The 21,330-nt window shown below is 38.0% G+C and overlaps 1 protein-coding gene across 2 annotated transcripts in view; it reads right to left on the reverse strand.

Annotated features, from left to right (window-relative positions):
• The window catches only part of RNF128 (ring finger protein 128), a 101,961-nt gene that overhangs the window by 52,178 nt on the left and 28,453 nt on the right, over positions 1-21,330 (reverse strand). The window contains exon 1 of one of the 2 annotated variants that reach the window (XM_010373546.2): positions 16,355-17,101. The exons of the other annotated variant lie outside the window; for it this stretch is intronic. Within the exon in view, the coding sequence (XP_010371848.1) occupies positions 16,355-16,838 (484 nt within the window). The 5' untranslated portion in view covers positions 16,839-17,101. Of the gene's footprint in view, positions 1-16,354; positions 17,102-21,330 lie in introns of those variants that run through there. 2 annotated transcript variants of the gene reach the window in all.

Raw genomic sequence — 21,330 nt, forward strand, 5'->3', positions numbered from 1 at the left:
AGATCAATGTCAATCCTTTACCATGCAGAGAAAAACTCTGCCAATAGAATTATTTTGTTTTCATCAGTATGTAATGTACTTCAAATAGAATTTTAAAAATTTGCTATATCAGAAATAGTCCCATTCCTTTCCTGTTATAATATATCTCCATTGTCACCATTATCTTTCACTTAAATCACCATTAACAACCCCTTAAGCGGTCTCTAAGCACCAGTCTTAGACTTCTGATTCATTCTCCTCATGGCTACTAACGAAATATTTCTAAAAGGAAAAGTATATTATTCTTTTTCAAAAAACCCTAAGGAGCTCCATTTCACTTACAGAATAAAATTAAACCTCCTTTTATAGGATTCTGACCTGACTGCGTTAGATGTCCTGCTTTTACACTATCTACTACAGACTTCCCTTGAAGTTATCTGGTTTATTTGTCCTTCATAAGCTATGAACTTCATGTTAGGGACCAGGTCTTTCATCAGTGTATCTACAGCAACTAGCAGAGTGCCTACCACATAACACATGTCAAATAAATTTCTGATGAATGCAATTTTAAGTATAATATATTTAGTGATAATTTGAATTTTGATTTAATCTGGAAACAAATTCATCTTTTGAAGATAATTGTGGTTAACAGTCCAAGGTGTGCCTCCTCTCTATATATAAAGATGGCATATCTAGACAAGACATGTCTGCCTACAGCAAAGACATATCACAAAAACAGATAAAAAATTAAATACGAATTCTATCCTATAGACCTTGGGTTTAGTGGAATGCTTATTGCTACAGTGCTGATTCTGTTGAAATTACTATACTTTCAGAGCTGCACTAATGGGTGACAAATAATCCCTTTCCAACATGGGGCTTTGTTACACCTCAATTTCAAACTTCCATTCAGATGCTGGTACAGATGCCATTTTAGCCTAAAGCTCAAGTTAAAACACAGTCATCCTGGTTCACTAGGAAGCTGATGGCTTGGGCAGTTATGAGGAATTTCAGAGGGCATAAAAGAGAAGCATTGAAGCATCCAGAACAGGTTGAGTCTCTATAAAACCTTAAATTTGTGCTGATACTGAGGAAAAAAATAACACATGCTATTGCAAGGCCATGCAGAAGTTATAATATGTATGTTATTATATGAGTAAATAGGGTATTCTGTAATTAAATTAAAATTTTTATGCCAATGTTTTCTATTGTCATTGTTTTTGTTTTGGGGTGGTAAGGTTTCTAGAAATCAGATTTAACATTTGCAGTTGCTATTTATTTATGTTTTCTGGAGGAATGCTAGTCAGTAAACTCTACAGCATCAACATTTTCAATCCCTTGGGATTATAAACTATGAAATATAAAGAGCTGTTCAGAATCTGATAGGACTATTTGATGAGAAAAGGTGAAACAACTATGACTAACAAGATATATACAAGTGGTTAAAAATAATTAGATTATTTGTCGGGAAGTTTAAAAAAAGGAGTAAACAGGAGACTTTGAGGTTTTAGGAAGAGAACATTTATACAAATGATCATTAGAAATTATGGTGTTCCTTTTGTCCTTTATTTTTCAGTTCTAGCCAGGTGTGGTTGCTCATGTCTATAATCCCAGCACTTTGAGAAGCTGAGATGGGAGGATTGCTTGAGCCCAGGAGTTCAAGGCTGCAGTGAACTATGATTGCACCACTGCACTCCAGTCTGGATGACAGGGCAAGACCCTGTCTCTAAAAATAAAAAGTAAAAAATACTTGTTGGTTGTATTTTCCTATAATGTGAGCCCTTGTAAAGGAGAATTCCACTGATATTCAATTGTTTATTTAGGAGCAAACATATGGGTACAGATGTAGGTCATAGCCTAGACTTACAATGAAACTGGGACATGACATTCACCACTTTATCCCGAACCTTTCAGACCAGGTGGAACTAGTACAACAATGCATGAAAGGTCCCGGTACTCTGTACCTTAACTGTTGCCAAACTCTAGTCAATGCAACTTTTTGTGTATATCTGAAAGCCCTACCTAAATTGACATTTAAGTGCCAGACTAAAATATTATTATTAGGCAAAACAAACAAACAAACAAAACAACAACAGAAGCTAAAAATGTGAGGTCCCAGGAAGGAAAAAACAGTATCATTGTTGTTTTGAGCATGCTGCTTACTCACTCCCCTTCTCCTACTACAACATTCAGCACAATGCTGGTCATAAAGGGGCATTCAAACTTTTATTGAAATTGGAGCTGCTTCTTATATGCATTCTCTTCAGGTATAGTTTTTAATATGGGGATTGGGTTGGAAATTGCATTTGTCATTAAAGTTAGGAAGAATATTATGTTGAGAGATTAGGTATTCATTTTGACCTGGCCACAAAATCCAAGGGTGCAAGAGTTCCAGTAGTCCAATTAGTTATTATTCCATTATGTATCCAAATTAGAGAAAAGGAGAATTTGGTATGCCTCTGCATGACTTTTGATATGCTACAGGTACCAAAAATTTTATAAAAAAGAACATTCTAGTACTTGAGTATATTAAATTTCCTCCTATATGACATATTTAAAAAGCTAGCTTCTACACTAAGGCCCACCCACTAATTATAAAACCAAATATGAATCTGTCTCACTTATGTCCTTATCTTTTCACTACAAATTGTTTCTGAAAGTCAGTAAAGAGAATTAACACAGCAAGTAGAACTGCACTTTAAAGCCACATAAACCTGATATAAAAGCTACCATATTAGTACAAAAAAGAATATTTGTCATCACAGTTGAATATATTCTGTTCCTATCATACCGAAGTTAATTTTATTGGTTAGTCTCTGACATTGACAAAACCTTGATACAGTTAAAATATGAGGACCGGGCATGGAGGCTCATGCCTGTAATCCCACCACTTTGGGAGCCCAAGGTGGGCAGATCACTTGAGGTCAGGAGTTTGAGACCAGCCTGGCCAACATGGTGAAACCCTGACTATACTAAAATCCAAAAATTAGCCGGACGTGGCAGCACACTCCTGTAATCCCAGCTGCTCAGGAGGCTGAGGCAGGAGAATCGCTTGATCCCAGGAGGCGGAGGTTGAAGTGAGCCGAGATCGTGCCACAGCACTCCAGCCTGGGTGACAGAGCAAGACTCCGTCTCAAAAAAAAAAAAAAAAAAAAAAAAAGTCAGAAAAAAAGAAGGAAGGAAGGAAGGAGAGGAGGAGAGGAGAGGAGAGGAGAGGAGAGAGAAATTGTTAAGTACCTGACAATCAGTGCTACCCAAATCATATTTCGGATGTTAAGTATTTGGAAAGACAAAAAGGGCTCTGCAGATAAATTTAGAAAATAATGCATTGAACAAAGTCAAACAGGGTTTCTTTTGCATATTAGAGGCTCTAAGAAGCCCTGCAGTGATATACACTGCTAGTCTCCAAAGCTGGGCTATAGATGAGGGTAAGGAGATGGTTAAGCTATCCTTTAATAAACCAGGATGTGCACTGTACATACATTATTTAATTTACACTTCACAATAATCCTATGACATAAAGACAATTATATTATCTATTCTGTGGGAGAAGAAACTGAGTCTTAGTTTAATTTGGTTAAGGTCACAAAGTTTTCCATGATAGAGTTGGGACTCATACCAAATCCATTTGATTCCTAAGTCCCCTCTTCTTAACCACTGTGCCAGCAAAAAGGTCATAGCCATTTCCATTGTTAGAGCTCAATATCTTGATTTTAAGGTTTTGCTTTTGCTTAAAATGGAAATACACCAGGGAGAAGGAAGATAATATAGTCATTTCAGTTTCTTGATTATATGATTTCTTCCTGCATTTTTCAGGAACTGCCCAGAAAAATTGCAATATTGATGTTAGGTTTTTCTGCTTCTACCTATGAAACAATTACATATTTCAAAATGTGGTAGTAAATATCTATAATAACCAATGGAGAAGTATTATGTTTACTAGTAATGAAATTGTTAGCAAAAGTTTCAAGAGAACTAGCATTTACTAAGTGCTCACTACCTGCCAAAACACTTGATTTATAATATCATAGAATAAGTAGGTATTATTATCCCCCCTTTGATGAACAAGATAAATAAGGTTTAGGTTAACAACTTGCCCAGGATCACATATTTATTAACTGGTGGGGCTGGAATTCAAATCAAGTTTTCTGACTCAAGGACACCTTCTTCCATTGCAATATGCTGTCTCCCAATTTCAAATGGAACACATTCACCTTGGTACAACAGGTTGAAATAAAAACAGAGCAATCAAATAGGTTTCCTTACCATCAAAGGATGATCTGTTGGCCTTTAATTACATTACTCAAAAAAAGTCAATTCTTTTGTCTTGTTAGCCAGTTCAACCAAAAAGCATCAGCCATAGAGGAGCAGCAAAAATAATGGCAGTTATGGTTTGTGCGAAGGGAGGTAATTGATTTCACACCAGCCAGTTTGAGTCTTTCTTACATATCCTGCCCTTTTGCCAAATGAACTGGTGATGAAAGAATTTGATTGAAACACACCTATAAAAGTATTTTGGAATTGTGTTCAATATAGATTGCTCATGGTTCTACGAATGAAAACCTCACTCAATATAATCACATTTCTTTCTAGCTTTCATCCAAGTGACTGTTGAAATCTTCAAAGATAAGAGATGTATAGTCAGCCTTCCATATCCATGAGTTCTGCATCCATGGAGTCAACTAACCAAGGATCAAAAATATTTGGGAAAAAAAAGTGCCTGTACTGAACATGTACAGACTTTCTTTTCTTGTCATTATTCCCTAAGCAATGCATTTTAACAACTATTTACATAACATTTACATTGTATTATAAGTATTTTAGAGACGATTTAAAGCATATAGGAGGAGGTGCATAGGTTATATACAAATACTATGCCATTTTGTGTTGGGGACTTGAGCATCTGTGGATTTTAGTATATGCGGGAGGTCTTGGAACTAATCCTCCACGGATACCAATGGACAACTGTGCTTGAAAATCTATTGATGGCTAACTAAGCCACAAATCAAGTTAAGATACATTCTTCAGACTTTTAGGGACATTACAAATGCTCTTAAGATAAGTCAAAAACCCTGGAAGAAAACCTAGGTAGTACCATTCAGGACATAGGCATGGGCAAGGACTTCATGTCTAAAACACCAAAAGCAACGGCAACAAAAGCCAAAATTGACAAATGGGATCTAATTAAACTAAAGAGCTTCTGCACAGCAAAAGAAACTACCATCAGAGTGAACAGGCAACCTACAGAATGGGAGAAAATTTTTGCAATCTACTCATCTGACAAAGGGCTAATATCCAGAACTACAAAGAACTCAAACAAATTTACAAGAAAAAAACAAACAACCCCATCAAAAAGCGGGCAAAGGATATGAACAGACATTTCTCAAAAGAAGACATTCATACAGCCAACAGACACATGAAAAAATGCTCATCATCACTCGCCATCAGAGAAATGCAAATCAAAACCACAATGAGATACCATCTCACACCAGTTAGAACGGCAATCATTCAAAAGTCAGGAAACAACAGGTGTTGGAGAGGATGTGGAGAAATAGGAACACTTTTACACTGTTGGTGGGATTGTAAACTAGTTCAACCATTATGGAAAACAGTATGGTGATTCCTCAAGGATCTAGAACTAGAAGTACCATATGACCCAGCCATCCCATTACTGAGTATATACCCCAAGGATTATAAATCATGCTGCTATAAAGACACATGTACACATATGTTTATTGTGGCACTATTCACAATAGCAAAGACTTGCAATCAACCCAAATGTCCACCAGTGACAGACTGGATTAAGAAAATATGGCACATATACACCATGGAATACTATGCAGCCATAAAAAAGGATGAGTTTGCGTCCTTTGTAGGGACATGGATGCAGCTGGGAACCATCATTCTTAGCAAACTATCGCAAGAACAGAAAACCAAACACCGCATGTTCTCACTCATAGGTGGGAACTGAACAATGAGATCACTTGGACTCGGGAAGGGGAACATCACACACGGGGGCCTATCATGGGGAGGGGGGAGGGATTGCACTGGGAGTTATACCTGATTTAAATGACGAGTTGATGGGTGCTGACGAGTTGATGGGTGCAGCACACCAACATGGCACAAGTATACATATGTAACAAACCTGCACATTATGCACATGTACCCTAGAACTTAAAGTATAATAATAAAATTAAAAAAAAAAAGATAAGTCAACATCTGAGATCCTCGAAGATTAATAAAACAAAATGTAGTCTTTAAGGTGAAGTACATGGAAAAAGTGAGACAGAACTTTGGTCAACATGACAAAGAAACTGAATTAAAACTCCCTAAACCAGCATGGTTGGGAAGAATATAATAATCCATACTCGATGGGGCTATCATAATGAACAACCACAACAGAAACACTAATGGGTTATGTTTCAAAAGTTCATTCGTAAACCAGTTCTTTGGAAGTAGAGACAACGTATTTTCCCATAGTAATGTTGCTAACACTGGGTTCTCAAATGAGTCCAAAGATTATTGAGGACAAAAAACTGCAAAGCAAATATAAATCATTATTTAACCCATATTTGTAATAAAGCTTTTCAGAAAACAGTATCACTGCAATATCTAAAGTAAAACAAACAAAAGCACATAAAATTTATCTTGAATACTGGTACATGAAGGAAATGCATATTTAATCAGGAGAATTATATGGTTAACGGGTGGTTTTTATAGAATTTATGGGAGTAAGTTATGGACACATTCAAGGTCATTAGATTTTGAGAGTACCAGTTTGCTATAATGTTTACTACTACATCAAAGAAGTGGAATTACATAGAAGGAAGCACAAAATTTTTGAAAAGGACAGAAGCTCTAAGAGGGGTGTGTATGCATGTGTAAGATTACCTAAGGTAAAATTAACCATGTTATGAAAGACAGAGGAAGAGGGTAGAAAAGTATGACACAAAATACATTCTAAGAGGAAAATAAGTGGTACCAAAGCAGCCTTTGAATTTGACTGTTTCTTGTATAAACCACCAACTAGTGGAATTTTATGTAGCAGATTAAAATCCCAAGGGAAATGCTCATTTTAAAACCAAGTAACTCAATTTAAATGAGCTTGTATGTTCTATCATTAATAAAGTGTAAAATAAGAATATCATGATTCCCTTCTGCCCTTAATCTAATACAATTTCCTCCTATTTTCTAGAATGACAAAATCTATCATCATCAGATGAAGTCAGTGTCTCATGGATGAAAATTACTAATATATTGAATTCTTCATACTAAGCTATTAGCACTAATCTTAACATTATTGAGTAGAATGGATACTGAAGGGGGCTAATGAGGGTAAGCAGGCCTCTTATGGGAAAAAAACCAAAAATACAAAGAAAGTCATGGAATGTGCATTTTTTTATATATGTGTGTATGGGGGGTGGATTATAAAAAAGCTAGCGATACAATGGGTAAAGAGAAGAGAAAGATTCCATATTAAAATAAGAAAAGTCAGTCCTGAAAATTCTTTTAGTGGTCAAGGCACAAGAAGAAACCAGTGTTAACAATAAAAGGTAACACCAACTATCAAAAGGCCAAAGCAATTCTTAAATTCTCGTAATAGTTTATAAATCATTTCTATGATCAGATATGCTTTGTTCCTGTTGTCGCTATAGTCACATTAGTAATGCTTATCTATCAATAATTTTGGAGTATTTCGGGTTCTTTAAAATTACTAATTTTTCTGATTATAAAAGTAAAACATTCGTTATAAGAAAGTCAGAAAATATAGAAAAATAATAATGAAGAGAACAAACACTTTCTCCCACAATTTCACCAATAATATTAACATTATGGATGTATTTTCTTTTTAAAAGCTAAGATGCTTTAAGTTGCAGGCAATATTTAACTAAGCTATTGCAACATTTTGTCTGAAATGACAAGTTAACATCTAAAGAGAAACATATATCAACTATTGACTTCAAGGACTATCTTCTTTCAAAAGGTCAAAATGAATAGGGTTAACTCAAAATTACTGATTTGTACCTAACTTGGTCATTCAAATATTGAAAGCAAGTAATTCATGAACAGATTCTGAAGTTAACAACCTTCATCAAATACAGTTTCCCACAGGTCAGCATGAATCACCAAACTTTCCTTAAGAAAGAAATCAATATTGCACTAAGCCTAGGGGTAAATTCAAGCAGTAACTACATGCTATGATGCATAGAAGGACACACACACAGCTGAAAAAGGAAAGGACAGAACAGGAAATAACATAACAAAGAGCCCTTGTGTTCCACTTTGCCCATAGGGCTCCAAGGTGGTGGTGTACAGCAAAGTGTGGCAATTCTGAACTGGCTTAGTAACTGCATGGAAAGGTACATATACCCTGTGCTTGGTAATAACTCCCTACAGTATGTAGCTGAGAATCACCACCATAAAGTAACTCCAATGCAGTGAAGAGGAGACTATTTCTGTGGGTGATTGGGCTCCTACCACATGCTGCAAGAGGTCATTCCCTCAGGAAACAAAGTTGATAATTGTGCTACATCAAAAATTCTTCATACTGGAGTGTGAGGTGCTCTTCTGGGGTTTGGTTATTTCTCGAGCTGGGTGCTGGTTACACAGGTGTGCTCAGTTGTGAAATTTCGCTAAGCTATAAATCAATGATTTATGTACCTTTTTGGGATGTATATTATACTTTGATAAAACTTACATATACAAAAATTATTTATCCCCAGGAAATACCTATGGTGCCTTATCAAGTAAACTTTGGGGCAAACCCCAACAATAGTTTATAGTTCAGCAGCCATCATTATAATAGAAAAGCTAATTAAAAGCAACAGGGGAAACCACGTGCAAACCTCAATTGTGAAGAAGACATAAAAAAACAAAAAAGAAAAAGGCATTACCTATGGGAATATTGGGGGAGAAAATGAACTGAAGCACAAATGGTGATCAAATCCTTAGAAATACCAAGGCCACAATAGGCAATGCATATGGGTTAGATCAGACCATGTTTATGGCTAGCAAGTATATTTCAATGTAAACTTCGGTGGAGCATATTTTTTATTTAAATGCCCCAATTCACAAGCCTCCCCATCCCCATTTTTGCACTTCCTTTCTGGTAGCTAAAGAAAGAGAGGCTCAATCCCCAACTCTCAGTCAATGACCACAACCTTCAACTACAAGAGGACCATCTTCTATTTCTAGATACATGAGAAATTCTTACAATAGAATGCAGTATACAAAAGTAGTATATATAGTATATAATTCTTTAAATAATGTATCTACATACAGAGGAAAATCATAAAATGACAAGCTGGGTGCGGTGGTTCACGCCTGTAATCCCAGCACTTTGGGAGGCTAAAGCAGGCAGATCACTTGAGGTCAGGAGTTAGAGATCAGCCTGGCCAAAATGGTGAAACTCCGTCTCTGCTAAAACTACAAAAATTAGCCGGGTGTGTTAGCACAGGTCTGTAATCCCAGCTACTCGAGAGGCTGAGGCACGAGAATCACTTGAACCTGGGAGGAGGAGGTTTCAGTGAGCTGAGATTGCACCATTGTACTCTCCAGCCTGGGTGACAAAGCGAGACTCTGTCCCAAAAAATAAAAAATAAATAATAATTTTAAAAAATGACTTAAAAACTCCCCAAAATGCTAAAACAGATTTGTATGTCTTTTTTTTATTTTTTCTGTATTTTATTAATACTACATTAATATTTATAAAAAAACTGTTAAAAAAGTAGAATACAAAGTCATGCCTATGTACAGAAATCAAGATAAGAAGGAATATTAATGGTGTCATCTGTGTCGTAGAATTATGGGTATTTTAGTTTTACACTTTTCTGTATTTTTCAAGTTTTCTATAACAGTTAATTTTATAATCAGAAAATTACTTAGAAAATGTCTTTAGTACTCTCCTCTCTTCTGTCCATTTAAGAGTGTGAACAGAATTAAAAGGTGGCATTCTGTATTGAAAACACATATCTTCCAGGGACTGAGGGTGGAAAAGTTATTTATGTGCTTAGAAAACAATTCACTGATCAAGCTATACAGTCATTCCTCAGTATCCATGGGGGATTGGTTTCAGGACCTCCCAATGATACCAAAAGCCACAGATGCTCAATTTCCTTATATAAAATGGTTCAGTGTGTGCATATAACCAGTGCACATCTTCCTATATATTTTAAATCATCTCTAGATTATTTATAATACCTAATACAATGTAAATACTATATAAATAGTTGTTATACTATATCATTTAGGGGATAATGACAAGAAAATGAGGTCTATACATATTCAGTGTAGATGCTTCTTTTCCCCCAAATATTGTTGATCTTCAGTTGGCTGAATCCATAGATGTGGACACAGATACAGGGTGCTGACTCTATTTTCCTTTTTTTAAAAAAAAGATTTTTACTTTATGAAATTTCACGTTCACCAACATGTTCAATGGAAGCATTTTAATTGGAGACATAAATAGAATGCTGGTGTAGTTTTTAAAAGATCAAAAAAAAAAAAAAAACCGCACAGGGAAAGCTCAATATGAAAACTCATCTGTCATTATTTTCTTTTTACCTAGGGCATTTTGCCATTAAATACCCATAAAACCAGCCTAATCACCATAGAAGTTAGCCAGCAATCTTGAAGTATGTGTGCACTCTATTCCTGTATGCTCTTCTTCCTTCTACCAGATTCCACATTGCTTAAGAGGGCAGGGACTTTACCTTAATTATTTTGTATACTCAGGCAAGAAGCACAGTATCTATCAGACAGCAGACCTTTGATAAATGCTCAATGAATTGAATTCCAATCCACTAGATACTTTTCTAGTGAATCTTGTGACCCTTCTGGCATTAGAGTTCTTGGGTGTTTAAGACAATTCAGCAAGCATTTCTAAAGCATGTAGAGCACAAAGGTTTCTATAGGGATTACAAAGATTAACAAAACATTAAAATTATTATAATCCAGTAGAAGGTAAAATATGTAAACAAATAGTTTCCCGCAAAATGCAGAACGTACTATAAGAGAGGAAGTGCTATTGAACAAAAAGAGATCACCACACTTTGTTTTGGATGTGAGCTGTGCTGGGAAGGGGAAAAGAAAGAATTAAGAAAAGCTTCAAAGATGAGGAGGCATTTGTGTTGTGTTTTGAAGGATGTGTAAATTTTTGAGCAGCAGAGCTAAGAAAAAAACGGTCTGTTGGCAATAGCAGAAGCAAAGGAATGTTAGTGGAAAAGAATAGAGAATGTTTAGGGACCAACATGAAAGAAGAGGCATATAAAGCTTTGAATGTAGTTTGGGATCAGATTACTAGGAGTTTTATATGCCATGCTGAGAAATGTAGTCTAAAATTTACAAGTAATAGCATATATGTGATCAGAGCTGTGTTCTGATGGCATGGAGGAAGAACTGCATACTAGGAAAAAACTACTGGAGGCAAGGAGACCAATCAAGAGGCTAAGTATTTTTTCCCATGAGAAGACACTGGAACTGAAAGCAGGGTATTGAAAGTAAGGAAGAAGGAGACATATGTGAGAATGTTTAAAGTGCCAGAATCAACAGGATGTGGCAGCTATTTATTGGAGGAGGAGTACTAGGAGTCTGGGATGCAAGTGAGAAGAAGTGTCAGATGCATGAATTAATAAAATAGTAATGAAACAAAAGAGAGGCAAGGAAGACACTACTTGGGATAGTTTTGAAGAACTAGTCAACAGTATCAGATACAGTCCTGCAGAGATACCAAGAAGGCTACATCTGAAAATGGCTTTGGGAATAGTATTTTACATTGGTTAATCATCACTGGCCAATCCGTTTTGAGATTCTCTACTAAAAAAAAAAAAAAAAAGATTTATTTTCAAAGTCAACATTCTAGAAAAAATAGAATAAAACTTAAATATAAAACGGTTGAGAAGGGATTGGGTGGTGATTAAGCAGTACAAACATACCATTCCAAGGTCCTCTGTGAACAGAAAAAGATTGGTAGCAGGAGGGAGAAGCAGTTATTTGAGAAAAGTACAACAAACATAGGAGGACCAAAAGATATTTTTCCTGTTAAAATTCATTCTACCCTCCGTACCTCAAGGGATCAAATTAGAATTTCAGGTAATGTGGACTCTGAAGTACTCTAGACTGTTCATTTCCAATTATGCTCTACAAACACAGGATTCAACTTTCATTTTCTAAAGCATATTTACCTTAACTGTGATTAAAACATAATAGTAGCTTCCTATATGTCAGATACTGTGCTAAACACCTTATATGCATTATCTCATTGAATCCCAGCAACCTTAGGAGGCAAGTTTATTACTATGCCTGCCTTACACAGGAGAAAACTGAGACTTGGAGAAGTAAAATAACTGGCTTAAGATTTAAAAAACACTAAGTGGCAAAGCCCAACCTCTTAACTAATCTGTTCCACTATCTTTCAACAATGTACACAAGCAACTGTGTTATATATCAAACTGTATCCCATTGAAGACCCCCAAATCATTAATTAAACTGCTTGGTTCACTCACTTTTTTTTTTTTTACAGCCCTCAGGAATAATGCTTCTCCTGACACCCCTTTGCATATGTTTCAAGCTCTTGTAAACGTTTCATGAATTATGAAGGCTGTAGCTCTGCACCGGTCTTTCAATAAATTCATGCCTACAATGTTGACTCAAGGAAAATTGTACAAGCAAGTATACACACCTCTTCAACCTGTGGGTTGTGCTCAATTAGACACCAGACAAGGCTCAGGCCCATCTGCCTGGCGAAAGCAGAACAGTTTGTTGTGCCATAGTGAGAACATGCTTAACGTGTCTCGTGACAATCTTACATTTTAGATGGTTTTAATGCTTACTTTAAGATTTGGCCACTTCTTACCTGATTTTCATTTTTAAGATAAGAAATTTGAATAGTAATGTCCATCTGTGACAGACTGGATTAAGAAAATGTGGCACATATACACCATGGAATATTATGCAGCCATAAAAAAGGATGAGTTTGCGTCCTTTATAGGGACATGGATGCAGCTGGAAACCATCATTCTTAGCAAACTATCACAAGAACAGAAAACCAAACACCGCATGTTCTCACTCATAGGTGGGAACTGAACAATGACATCACTCGGACTCGGGAAGGGGAACATCACACATCGGGGCCTATCATGGGGAGGGGGGAGGGGGGAGGGATTGCATTGGGAGTTATACCTGATATAAATGACGAATTGATGGGTGCTGACGAGTTGATGGGTGTAGCACACCAACATGGCACAAGTATACATATGTAACAAACCTGCACGTTATGCACATGTACCCTAGAACTTAAAGTATAATAAAAAAAAAAAGAAAAAAAAAGAAATTTGAATAGTAATTACACTTTGGAATAAAAATTTTCTCCTAATTTCCTTTCAGGTTTCTGCACTGATTTGACTGAAATATATCCAGAGATTGCAAGCCAAACTGCCAATAAGCATCTGTCATTTGCAATTATTTATCCGTGTGAATCAGAATTTTCTGAATACTCTGCAAACAAAATACAGAAATAAACTGCATGAGTTGATGCTAGGCTACAATTAACTTTCATAAAATTTTGGTATACATAAAAGTCTCATTTTCCTAATTGATTGCTCTTATATAGTGGAGTTTCTTTCTCCTAAACAAAAATTTTAAAGCAACTGTTCTAAATCAGTTAGATGAGAGTATAGACACTCAGCACAAACTCTAACCAAGGGCAAACAATTCAAGTGCAGTCCCCTATGACAGTGAGTGAAGAGAGATTTTGGAAACAAAGAAGATACAGAAGGCTTTTCTACGTTTGGTGGCCCCTTTGTAATTCATAGCAATATACAATGAATTAATCCATACTTAAAATCTCAGTCCTATCTCTCTGCCACTATGATCCAAGATAAGTTTTTGACCAGAGATTAAAAGGAAACCCTAGGCTTACTCTGAGGAATGAGTAAAGCAAACAATATAACACTTTGCAAACAAATATTCAATAACACATGTGGATAATATGCAAAGTGATTTTCCACCTATATTGAAAAATAGTTTTTCCAGGAGTTCAAGGAGAAATGTGATTCCTTACCTCAAGTAATTTGCTAGTTTTGGCTAGTTAGCTTGATGGCAAACTTTGGTATAGCCTTTATCTCAGATAATATTGTTTTTAAAGTATCAAAATGCTTTTCTGAATGTAGTGTAATTTAGTGATCAATATTTAGGGCTTTATTCCTATACGGTATCCTGAAACACAACAGCCATAATTAGATTCCCAGTGTATTCGTGTCTTCAAATCGACAGTTACACAATCATATATTTGTACATTAATTTTTTGCATCCTGTTAGCATTAACCTATTATAACATTCAGTGACTATTATCAGCTGGATAGTATATATATATATATTATCCTTAATAATCACAGCAACATAAATATTATCTCCATCTTACAGATGGTGTATCCAAGGCTCAGTAAAGTTAAATAATCCGACCAAGGACACAAAGTTATTGTGTGGTAAATCCAGAATTTTATTCCCAATCTTGACTAAAATGCCTGTGTTTTTCTTAGTACACCATATTGCCTCTCAATAAAGGATAAGTATTATGTATGTAGAGTGCCTGGCACATAGTGGGAGCTCAGCAAAAGTTAATTTTATTGTCTCCTAAAACTATCAGATAAATACCCTTAATAGAAGCAAAAGGAAAACTGTCTAAGTAGGACTCTGTAATTAAATACTCTTCAATTACAAATCATTCATACAAATGAATCTCATTAGAAGACAAAGTCAAATCCTTGCTATTAGACAGTCAACTGAAATATAAAGACTACAAACTTTATTACATCTTTATTATTGATTTTTAGTAACTTCTAAAAGCTACTAATTCATTCTAATCAATGAATTATCAGCCAAGAGAGATATAGTTTCTCCTTTAATCAATATAAAATCTAAAAATCATAGCATTTTAGATCTGAAAGTGATCTAGTTTTGTTTTGTTTTGGTACACGCTTCTAACTTGGCCACCACTGCCTATACAACCATTTGACATGTGAGTAACTTGTACAAGGTTACAAAGTTGGTAGAGGCAAAGAAGGGGCTAAAAGAACTCAAATCTCCTGAGTTCCAATTCAGTGTTCTTTCCATTACACCATCCAGCCACTCAATACAAGTGCTCTCTAGGCAGGTTCAGTCATAAGGTTTTAAGATAAACAGAAAACCTCTAGTAGTCAAATAAGAAGCTTCCTCCTTCCAGTGACTCCCAGAAGGCTAATCCTATCAGCTAACCCTTACTGAGAGTGGATGATGTGTTTTACTGCACTAAACTCTTTAAGGCATTATTTAATTTTATCCTCAAGGCAAACTTGTGGATAAGTTTTCTTATTATTCATTCTCATTTGACTGATGAGAGAACCCAGACTCTAAGACTTCAAATAAGTTGCCCAAGGTCACAGGACTAATAAGCAACAGAGCAGGAATTTAAACCAAGCTCTGACTTGAGGCCCAGCTCTTAAAAACTATGATACACTGCTATTACACGTGTCTCTTCCATTTTCTCCATTTTTCCCCCTGTCCTTTAGGGTCTAGGATAACTATATACATAAGGTATGCATACTTAATCACAAATAGGGAGGTTTCTGGAAGGATAACCAAAGGGAGAAAAATAGTAACCCCACACCATTTCCAAGAATTCAGAACTACCTGGACTATTTTTTTCTCCAAAGTCTAGGCCTTTGCTATCCTCATGCAGAAACCTCTTCTTTTTCAAGAACGTTAGTCACCTGTTTTGCAACTCAATAACCTAAATCAGATTTTTCAGGAGCAAACAAAAGCAATGATACCAACAGTCACTTGGGACTTGAGACCACTGGGCAGAGAAGAACCCAAGAACTAAGCAAAGTTTCCACCAAAATTGCAATGAGGTTAACAGGGCACAGTAGCACAATCTAGTATTTGATACCCAGGAAACACGGAGAGAAAAACACGGAGAGGAGGGGAAAATCTGCTGCCAGTCTGAGGTTGTTAAACAGCAGAGTGAGGAAGAGATTTCCAGGTGATCTTCTCCTCGGTCATTTAAGACCCGATGCCCACCGCCACTTAATCCAAGGCTAGATACCCTTGTGAAAAACCAGGAAAAGGGAACGCAAAGAGCTCAAACAGTCCTTGATTTGCCAGCCTCTGCACCCGGTTTGTCTTACCCTTTTCCACCAGAGAGGCAAATGAAGGCTTTTTTCTGCCCAACCCCCAGGCCTGGTGAATTCGGGGAGGACCCTGCCCCACTCCGTGGGGACAGAAAGAGCACCCACTTTCCTTGGGAGCAAGGGGATAGGGCGAGGAGGGCAATGAAGAAAATAAGAGAAACTGGCCATAGCAGAGGTCTGGAGGGGTGCAATCTAGTAGATGCACTCACCCGGGTGAGACATGGGGATGACCTCATTGCGGGTCCCGGGGAAGTTAAAGATGACGGCTCCAGATGCCCCTCTCTCATAAGCCAGATGGATCTTGTCTGCGAAGGTGCAGCCCCCGCCGCGTTGGATGAGGGCCAACCAAGAGACTTGCACGGTGCTTCCCCAAACCGTGGGCACCGTGAAATTCGTGTGCGGGTTACAGGCGTTGAGCGCCCCGGGCCCGTCGGGCGGTACCAGGACCCCAGACACAGGCTCCAGCGGCGAGTCCTGGCCGTACACGCCCTCCTCGCTCAGCTCCCACACCGTACGGTTCACTCCGGTGTGCGGAACCCGCCAGGACACGTTGAGGTACGCGGTCCACACTGCTTCGGCCCCCCGGGAGCCGGGGGCCTGCGGACTCAGGGCCAGCAGGAAGCACCAAGCCAGCAATCTGGAAGAGCCGCAGACACCGCGGCAGGAGACCCCGGCCCTAGGCGGCGGCCCCATGGCGCGCGCGCTCCGCAGTTCCTTAGTGCCCCTGCCACGCGCCCTCCTAGCGCTTGGCAGGACCCTGGCCTTGAGCAGGTGCGCACCAGGTGGGGAAGGAATGGAGTGAGACTGGGGAGCTGCGAGCTAGGTCGGAGCCAGGAGGCACGTAGCGACAGCACACAGGTTGCCGCAGATGCAGCTCCTCGGAGCTCCACCGCTCTCCGCTACCGCGGCTGCAGCGTCGGGCTCTGGGGCTTTAGCGTGAAGCTCCGCCCAGTCGACTGGGGGTGGAGGTGGCTGGGAGGGAGGAAAGGACACTGCGGGATCCGCCTCTTAAAAGGGTAACAGGATGGAACGATGTTAGAATAGGATCTGAGGCTGTGTGGCCAGGTGTGTCGCGTCGTTTTATAAAAAACGGACAGGCGAGGAACGATAAAGTCCGCAAACATAAAGCTTTCTAGTAGGATTCGAGTCGGTTTTGAATTGCAAGAATACATTTTTCCCTCCTGTCATTTGCGTAAAGGACGTTTCGGGCTTACGGTGCCAGAATGTGAAAGTACAGTACTTCTAAAAAGCGCAGATCCAAAAGGTCTGAGTTGTAGTCAAGGGAATTTGGGTAGGGAAAGAATTTGAGTAGAATCAGGCTATTTACTGATCCTCTAGATGGGGGAAGGGCAGGAAAAGCGCGTTATTACCCTTTCTTACTGACTTCAAATGGCACCTTTCTCTTTCCCTGCTCCTAAGAAGCCTCATACATGGGTATTTCCTTACCGTTACCCTAGGTTTAATGCACCGCATCAGATGCCTCTTCTAAAAGTAATCTTAGTCCTCACAAAAGAATGACTGTTTTCACACACCTCAGAACCAAGCCTTTTTTCTGCATTTTTCACAAACCTGACTTACCCAAGCGGATATTCCTGCGCTATTCATAACCTTAACTACATAATCTTTCTCCATTTCCCACTAACTGAAAGGAGCCTGACTCGCCTAGGCGATTCACTCATGGCACTATTACATTATGATTTATCCTTGCTTAAGTATACAATTTTTGTCTACCCTGTCAACTATTACATTTACTGCGTGGTTAACAAATGAGCCTTGAATTAAGCTGAATTAATACACCTGGTGTCTGATAGTTATGAATAACTTTGGACCTTGGGGAACTTCCCTGTGCCTCACTCAGTTTCCTCATGGTCTGTAAAAGGGGGATAATAATGGCACCTACCTCACAGAGTTTTCAGATGATTAAATGAGTTAATACATGTAATAAAGCACTTAGAACAATGCTTAGCAATATATAAAAATTACATGTTAAATATTAAAATTGTTAAACAGGTTCAGGGACACAATTCTAAAATAATATTAAAGTTGTTAATTTGAGGTAATATCAGAGAAAATGATGTTCAAGATGTTCAGTTTTAGCCACTTTTTCCGTTCAAAGAAATACAATCTACTTTGTGCAGCTCAACACTTGTTAAATTTCTGATCAATTACTCCCCTCAATCCCTGGCCCAGCGTTTACTTAATCAATGTTATTTCCAAAGATTAAGCATGGAACAATTCTGTACTTGATACTCTTATGGCTTGAGAGAAACCTAGAGGAAAATTAACATCATATACCAAACAACACCTAGAACATAAATAAATGGGCGATTTTGTGAAACATATACTCTAGGTATTGAAAGGCACTTTAGAGGGTATATGAGACCAATAGCATGGTACCCCCAAATACTGATTGTAATCTCTGAGATAAAAATTACCTATGGGAAAAGTGGGTAGGACCAACCACCTCTAAGAAATGGTACAATTCCAGGAATTGTCTGATTTTGCTGGTGAAGAGCATTCAAAATTCAATCAATATTACCTGAATGACCGTCAACTATATTGTACTTTGAAGAGACAACGTGTTCAAAAGAAAGAAGGTATTTTATAGCTACAAAAATGAAGTTCAGAGAGACATTTATTAATGTTTATCCATTCATTATTTTCTCAAATATTTGTTGTACATCTGCCATAAGCCATGGGCTGAGCATTTTGGTATAAAATCAAATAAGACATCAACTCGCCTATCAAGAAGCTCATAAATTAGTTTTGATGAGAAGGACAAGTAAGATGATAAGTGCAGTATAGAGTGATATATGTATATAGTGTAAACACTATGATGGAGATAGGACAGGGTAGTAGTGGATAACAGAGAAGCACCTAACCCAGACTGGGAAGTAAGGAAAAGCTTCCCAGAGGAGGTTACCCCTGGGCTGAGTTTGAGAGGGTTAACTTTTCTAGGCAGAAAACAACACAAGGAAAGGCATTGAAATATGAAAAAGAAATGTTAGGAAGCTGCAATTACTATAGGCCCAGTAAATGCAAAATGGTTGGAGCCTAAAGTAACAGAGGGACAGTGGTAAACAGATCGTGTTGGAGAGGTACATAAGGGTCAGTTCTTGAGAGTCCTTTGGGTAAAGCTAGGGAGTTTAGACTTTATCCAAAAACAAGGAGTAATATAATTAGGGTTTAATCAGGGAGTAATAGAATCAGATCTGAAGTTTAAAGATCCTTCTCTGTGAATAATAGATTGGAGGGAATAAGAATAGCAGCAGGGAGACCATACAGAAGATGGTTGGCAGTGCTACAGGTGAGAGATGAAGGTGGCTTGGATAGACAGGTAGTGGACATGAAGAGAAGTGGGCAGAATGGGAATGTTCTTTGGAGGTAGAATCAACAGGACTTGGTTTGGGGGATGAAAGAGAAGGAGGAGTTAGAAATTACTCTGAGGTTTTTGACTTGGAAGACTAGATGACATTCAATCAGGGAATATAGGAGGAGGTTTTTAAATGTATAGAATGGGTAGAAGGAGAGATGAGTTCACTTTAGATGTGTTGATTTTGAGGTGCCTATGATGTAACCAGGTAGAACTGCGTGATAGGCAGTTGAGTTTCTGATTACTGAACACCTGCTAAGTGCAAAGCATGGGAGAGACAGGGGTGTAGAGAGACAAAAGAAACAGTCCTTGCCCTCAATGAGCTCATGGTCTAGTGAGACAGTCAGAGAGATAATCAATAATAGTACAGGGTAATACATGTTATGACAGAGAAAAGTATAAGGTGCTAGGGCAACAAGGGTGTGACTGAGTCTTTAAGTACAAATGGAGTGACCCAAGCAAAGAGAGTAAGGATTTTCAGGCATAGGTAAGAGTGTATTATATGAGAACTCCAAAGAACATTCAGGGAACTAGCATTCAGTAGTTTGGTATGGTTGGGATGTAAAGTTGCAAGGGGGAGCCAAGGGAAGTGAAGCTAGTCAAGTAAGTTGTGCCAGAACATGAAAAGTTTAGAAGATTACATATATATATATATATATATATATATATATTTTTTTTTTTTTTTTTTTTTTTTTTTTTTTTAGACGGAGTTTTGCTCTTGTTGCCCAGGCTGGAGTGCAATGGCATGATCTTGGCTCACTGCAACCTCTGCCTCCCAGGTTTAAGCGATTCTCCTGCTTCAGCCTCCCAAGTAGCTGGGATTACAGGTGTGTGCCACCATGCCCAGCTAATTTTTGTATTTTTAGTAGAGACGGGGTTTCACCATGTTGGCCAGGCTGGTCTCGAATTCCTGACCTCGTGATCCTCCTGCCTCGGCCTCCCAAAGTCCTGGGATTACAGGTGTGAGCCACTGGCCTGGCCAGAAAATTATATTAAAGGGTATGGACTCAATATATATGCACATGTGTATACACATACATAAAGCAAATATGGCAAGATGACAAGTGATAAATCTAGATGGTGGGTATATGGGTGCTCATTGTACTTTTTTCCCCCAACTTTTCTTATACAGTATTTTAAACATTTTGTAATAATAAGTTTAAAATTGTGAATTTCTATTGAAGTCAGTGGAGCAAATGAATGGTGTGATCAGATTTGAACTTAAAGAGATCATATGGATTGTATGAGGACAAGACTGATGAAAAAGAGACTAGTGAGGAGGCCAATATCTCCAGAACTATTCTGGAGTTCTAGACAATTGTGCAATGGAGGTATCAGACTACCATAGCTTGATAATGTGAGTCATTAAAATCATCCTATGAATGCCCCTTGCTCTGAGTTCATCCTCACCAAGCAACCCTACTTATTATTAGTTAGCTCCTCATGTAAATATGCCTACCGGGAGATAATGCACTGATAAGCAAACACTGGTATCTGGTCCACTTGGAAGTTGTACTTCTCATTATAAATTAATCAATTGGTATTCTGGCTTATATATTGGTCTCTTGTGAATTTGGTTAAGTGTGAGTCAGTCCCCAGGAACCCAGTCTCTGGTTATATTACCAATCAAATTTCAAGGCTTACAAAGCTAAGAACCAGATTGTAGATCATGACTGCAACAAAATCCTTCCACTCTACAGAGACTTGCCTGGGTAACCCACTGGCTTTCCCCATCCATATTCCTCTATTTCACTGTGAGTTATTTTCTAACTATAACAGTGCTTTGCTACCAAGAGTGAGGTCTGTTGATCA

Source organism: Rhinopithecus roxellana, chromosome 10 (assembly GCF_007565055.1).
Source record: "Rhinopithecus roxellana isolate Shanxi Qingling chromosome 10, ASM756505v1, whole genome shotgun sequence".
In the NCBI taxonomy this organism is placed as follows: Eukaryota; Metazoa; Chordata; class Mammalia; order Primates; family Cercopithecidae; genus Rhinopithecus; species Rhinopithecus roxellana.